Source organism: Camponotus floridanus, unplaced genomic scaffold (genome assembly GCF_003227725.1).
Source record: "Camponotus floridanus strain SB8 unplaced genomic scaffold, Cflo_v7.5 scaffold473, whole genome shotgun sequence".
In the NCBI taxonomy this organism is placed as follows: Eukaryota; Metazoa; Arthropoda; class Insecta; order Hymenoptera; family Formicidae; genus Camponotus; species Camponotus floridanus.
The window spans coordinates 35,269-40,708 of NW_020229629.1; the positions used below are offsets into that span (position 1 = coordinate 35,269).

Here is a 5,440-nt window from a genome sequence, read left to right on the forward strand (position 1 = left end):
ACGCTTCGCTTATTATGATTAATAAGAGTAAGGTCGTCATGGTCTGAAATAATTATGTGTAAGTAATATAATTATATATATATTCTATTTTGTTACATGAGATTATAATAATGATTGTGGTGATAACATAATATTTTATATCAACTAACGATTACATTTTCCTTTCTTTTTTCGTTATGTATGCTTTGAGGATACACATATATATATTTTGTATATAAGAGAGTGGATTATTTCAAAATATCCATTAACATGTATTCATTTTATATATGCTTGTATGTATATTTGTAAGTATATAGAAGATATATGTTTTCATATTTTTTCAGTAATATTTTTATAATAACTTATTATTGTTTTTTTTTTATTTTATGTTTGTTCAATATATATATATGTATATATATATGTATGTATGAATATCTGTAAAATATCGCAAAATTATTTGTTGTAGAGAATCAAGAATCTAATATCGTTAAGAATTCATTTGGATCGATTGGTTCAGTTCTTGTTTCTCTCAATCCATATTCTACTTCTAAAGTAATAGGATTTATGGATATGCCGATCAATCGTTCAAAAGTACTTTCGTTTTTCATTGCTACAAATATAAATCGATAATAAGCACGCAAGCACTCTTGGCATTCTACGATTGGTCGACTAGTGCAGCATGGTTTACCGCACGTTTGACACCGTTGAATAGGCACATTGCCATATTGAAAGGTGTGTACAGATCGAGTTAAGACTCTGTTATAAGCTTTAGGTTTGTAACAATTAGAACAAATAATATAAGGTGATGAAGAATAAAGAACGTCATGAGTTGTAATGATTATACATTTTACGAGAAGACTATTATAAAATGAGTCTCGTAAAATAGGATGTATAGTAGATCTCTGTTTATAAGGAGGGCACATTTTTGCCGTTTATGCGTATATTCCCTTTTTATGTGTACTGCAGAAGGCAAATACACCTAATTGATTTATATCCCGTCCATGTTTTAGTTCATATAATGTTCTTTCGAAATATGTAAATGTACATTCTTTGCATTCCAAGAGAGGACGAGTTTCATCTAAATCAGATCCGCAAAATTCACATTTAGCAAATACTATATTGCCAGATGTCATCCAATGACATACCACAAGTTCATGATTGCTTCTAATTTGGCGTAATTTAGAACAGTTACAACACATTCGAGTATAAGGTTTATCCCAATTTCCTGGTTTTTTGTAAAACATAACCTTTTTACATTCGTAACTACATATGTTTGGACAGTGTTGTAAAATTCGGTGGATCGGATGTTCACAAGAAATGTTTTCAAGATTTGAATTATTCATTATGACGGTTACGTGAGAGTTCTTGCTCTCTCTCTTCTTCAAGGTAAAACAAAAAGCATTTTTGACAATCTATCAAGGGAGTTCTTTGCGCTATAGGAGTAGCACATAAGTAACATTTAAGTGGAGGAGGATGAGGTGGATCGTGTGATATAACGTGATATTTAACAGGATAGTCTTTCGTTGATGCGTGCGTCACGCATACGGGGCAATAGTATTCACCTTTGCATATATAACCATCGAGTTCTTCATGCATTATTTTATGAAGAGGGTCCATCCCTTTTAATTGTTAGGGGAGTCAAAGAAGTAAGCCCACTAAAGTATCTAATACAAATATTACAGTCTGTTATGGGTCTCTGAATAGTCATGGGGTTTCGACAACGACTACATATGGTAGGGAGCGTGTGAGGGGCAATACTTATAGTATGCTGATCTAATGGTAAAAAGTGTCTTTGAAGAAGAGGGTGATAAATAATAGTATAGCAAGTACAACAGTAATAGTTGCGAGTAAGCAAATGGAGATATCCATGTAATTTAATGCATAAAGGGGTAGAAGTAGACTGAGACATGCTAGAGTAATCTAATTCATGTTAAAAGTTAGAAAATCAATAATATCTCTGAGACATGTAGAGCATTGATAGAGCGGTGTTAACACAGTAATAGATTGAAGACAGTTAACACAAAGTAATTCGGAACGATGTGGTTCTAGAGAAATAAAGTGAGAGAAAATAAAAGAAAATTGCATTTGCAATATAGGAGGTTGAATGCTTTGATAACACGTTTCGCATAAATAACAATTTAAAACAAAGTCTCGATATCCTGTGATTTTAACGCAATAAACTGATTCATCAGAGGACATACCCTCGTTACGATGAATTTAGAGGAAAACTCTATTAACTACATTTAATAGTAGCGGATATTCACATTCGTCTACATGAGTCGATGTGTTGTGAAGAGTTCTGAGGAAGCTGCGTGCTGTTAAAGCACAAGGGATACACTCACTAATTGGTCGAATTCGTATCACTGTTGCGTTGCACTTTAAACAGAATTCGTCTCTGACGGTATGACTGTTTACGAAGAAATGTGTGCGCATTGATCGGTATCGTTCATGAATGAGTGAGGTACGAATCCTTGAATAGCACTTGTGACATAAGTTGTTGTCGTCATCGAGGCATATAGCTCCTTTTGTGCAGTGTGCAAATAAGAAGGATTGCTGCACAAGGTTTAATATTGCTGAATCCGGGGCTGCTGTAGCCAAGGCCGGCTGTGCTGGCTTTTTATGCCAGTGCATCTGTAACAAAAAATTTAAGATTAGTGCTTCATCCTGGTTGGATATGAGATATCTTTATCTTATCTGTGTGAACAATTCGTGTTCGATTTCCAATGCGAAGCTTAATATTGCTTAGAGGTAATAATTCTATTACTTCATAAGGTCCAGTGTATTGTTCAGTGAATTTCCCCTTTCGTGATTCTTTAAGAAGAAATACGTGCATTCCTGTTTTAATTTGTAGAGGGTTTAATCTCCGATCATAATATTGTTTGCTCCTTTCTTTTGCTTGTATAAGATTTTGTCGCGCTTTTGTTTGCACATCTTTTAATTTATTAAACAAAGTAGTAAGGTAATCATGATACGTTGGTTCAATATTTTCTTCTATAATAGGATGAGAAGAAGGTAGTCGAGCTATGCGACCGAAAACTAATTCGTACGGTGAATATTTTGTTCCTTCATGTACGCTGGTATTATATGAAAACATAGCAAGTTTTAAATATTCATCCCAATTATCTTCCGTATCTATTTGAGTCTTTAAATATTCTGTTAATACATGATGTGAACGTTCTAAAGATCCGTTCGATTGAGGATGATATGCTGTAGTTTTAAAATGTTGAATATTAAATCTCTTTGTTAATTGTCGCATTAAAGCGAATAAAAAGTTGGTACCTTGATCAGTTAAAATAGCGCGAGGTGCACCATAAATACAAATAAATTCTTTAGTAAAAAGCGTCAGCGATAGTTAAAGATGTAGCTTCTTTTAAAGGTACTGCAACTGAATATTTGGTTAATAAATCTTGCATTGTTAATATGTACTGATTATTATTATTAGTTATAGGAAGTGGTCCCATAATATCTAAAGAAATTTTATCGAATGCATTTCCAGGAGTATCGGTAATAACCATAGGTTGTTTTGTTTTCACTCTTGTTAACTTCTTTAATTGACAATCGCGGCAAGTGCGAAAAGTTCTTGAATATCTTGTTTCATGGTTTTCCAAAAATAATGTGGTCTAATGCGATTATAAGTCTTGTAACGCCTTTGTGTCCACCGTGGGGCTGAGGCGTGATTTTCCAAAATTAATGATTGCCGTTTCTCAATATCAGGTGTTTGAGTTAAATTCAGACAAATAGTTACGTCGATAGACATTTCTTGTAAATGTTTTTTTGATTTGATTAAATATGTAAGACCATGGTAAATCGTCGAAGTAATATGTTTTACTGATACTTATGGAAGAAAGTCCGAGTTCTCTGACAACATCTACGAGAGAACATAAACAATTTTTTAATGTTTGCACTTCTATTCGAATGCGATCATTATATTTATTGGTAAAGCGATTAATGTATTAGACCTTACAGTATTTACTCTGGCTCTTTCGTAAGTTAAGCCTTCGTATTTAGGGAGTAAATTTGCCTCTTGGTATAATTTAGCACCATTATCATAAGGTGTTCCATTTAAATATATAAATATCACATGATTATCTTTTTGTTTTAATAGATTATCTCGAGTCTCTCGTATTCGAGCTGTACTCCAAGGAGGAGGAGTGTGGTGTGCTTGTCCATAAGGCACAATATTAGAATCAAATATGTCAGCATAATCTACATCAGAGTGCGTTGAGGTTGCTCTGTCTTGACTATCTTCTGAGTCTGGAACTTCTTCAATGGTAACTTCTCGATTGCTGTAGTTACTTATATTTTCGTATTCGGAAGGACGATCCCTTTCCGGCGGTTCAATTGAGCTAGAGATTTTGTAGGTATCTGACCAGTATCCGTGATTCGTTTCCTGCGAGGAATTTGTGGTCGATGTGAGAATATTGATTCGTCTGAAGAATGATTTCCTTCCTCTTCTACTGCGAATACAGGGATAGCAATATTAATAGGCGGATTCCTTGATAAAGCGTCAGCGTTATTATTTAAAGTTCCCTTTTTATATCGTATTTCGTATTGATATTCAGATAATTTAGTTCTCCATTTCCATAATCTAGAAGAAGGGTCTTTAATAGAATGCAACCATACTAATGGTTTGTGATCTGTTACTATAGTGAAGATTTTTCCATATAAATATGGTCTAAAATGAGTTACACAGTAGACATAGCTAAACATTCCTTTTCTATTGTTGAATATTTTTGTTCTGCAGAGTTTAATACACGTGACGTGTAAGCGACGGGTAATCTTTCCCTATTATTCCTTGACTGAGTACGCCTCCGACGGCATATCCGGATGCGTCAGTGGTCAATACAAAAGGTTTAGAAAAATCTGGATATTGCAGAATAGGTTCTGAGCATAATGAATTTCTCAGAATATCAAAAGCTTCAGTTTGTTTTTCTGTCCATTCGAATTTTTTATCTTTCTTTAAAAGATCAGTTAATGGTTTTGCGATTTTAGAGAAATTAGGAATAAATCTCCGGTAATATCCAGCTAATCCCAAAAATTGTTTAATATTCTTTGGGTTCTTTGGAATTGGAAAATTCATTACAGCTTTTACTTTAGCAGGATCGGGTCGAACTCCGTCGGATCCGATAATGTGTCCTAGATACATGACTTCGTTTCTTAAGAATTCGCATTTATCTGGCTGTAATTTTAAATTTGCAGTTCTTAATCTCTGCATTAATCTTTCAAATTTAATCTCGTGTTCTCTTAAAAGATCTTGCGTATATGACGATGTCGTCCATATAAACAAATAATTCGTTCCCTTGAAGTCCTGAAAGAACTTGTCCATTAGTCTCTGGAACGTTGCAGGCGCGTTTATAATCCAAATGGCATTCGCTTGAATTGATAGTGTCCATAAGGTGTGGAGAAAGCAGTTTTGTGAGCGTCTTTAGATTGCCATAGGTATTTGGTGAAAACCGGATGC

General features: G+C 34.1%; 1 protein-coding gene across 1 annotated transcript; it reads right to left on the minus strand.

Moving 5' to 3' along the window:
- Positions 1–449: 449 nt before the first annotated feature.
- LOC112639130 lies at positions 450–5,305 on the minus strand. Its single transcript, XM_025412095.1, has 3 exons — positions 4,734–5,305; positions 4,117–4,436; positions 450–589 (listed from the first exon to the last, which is right to left on the minus strand). The coding sequence occupies exons 1-3, from the start codon at positions 5,303–5,305 to the stop codon at positions 450–452; spliced, it is 1,032 nt and encodes a 343-aa protein (XP_025267880.1).
- Positions 5,306–5,440: the final 135 nt, after the last annotated feature.

Bases quoted from the DNA above. Each gene is read 5' to 3' on its own strand.
- LOC112639130 (XM_025412095.1), bottom strand. From the start codon at position 5,305: ATGGACAAGTTCTTTCAGGACTTCAAGGGAACGAATTATTTGTTTATA. The intron at 4,437-4,733 runs GTATTAAACTCT...CTGTATTCGCAG, and splicing joins CCGTCGCTTACACGTCACGT to TAGAAGAGGAAGGAAATCAT. The intron at 590-4,116 runs GTACAGCTCGAA...TTATATTTGTAG, and splicing joins CCACACTCCTCCTCCTTGGA to CAATGAAAAACGAAAGTACT.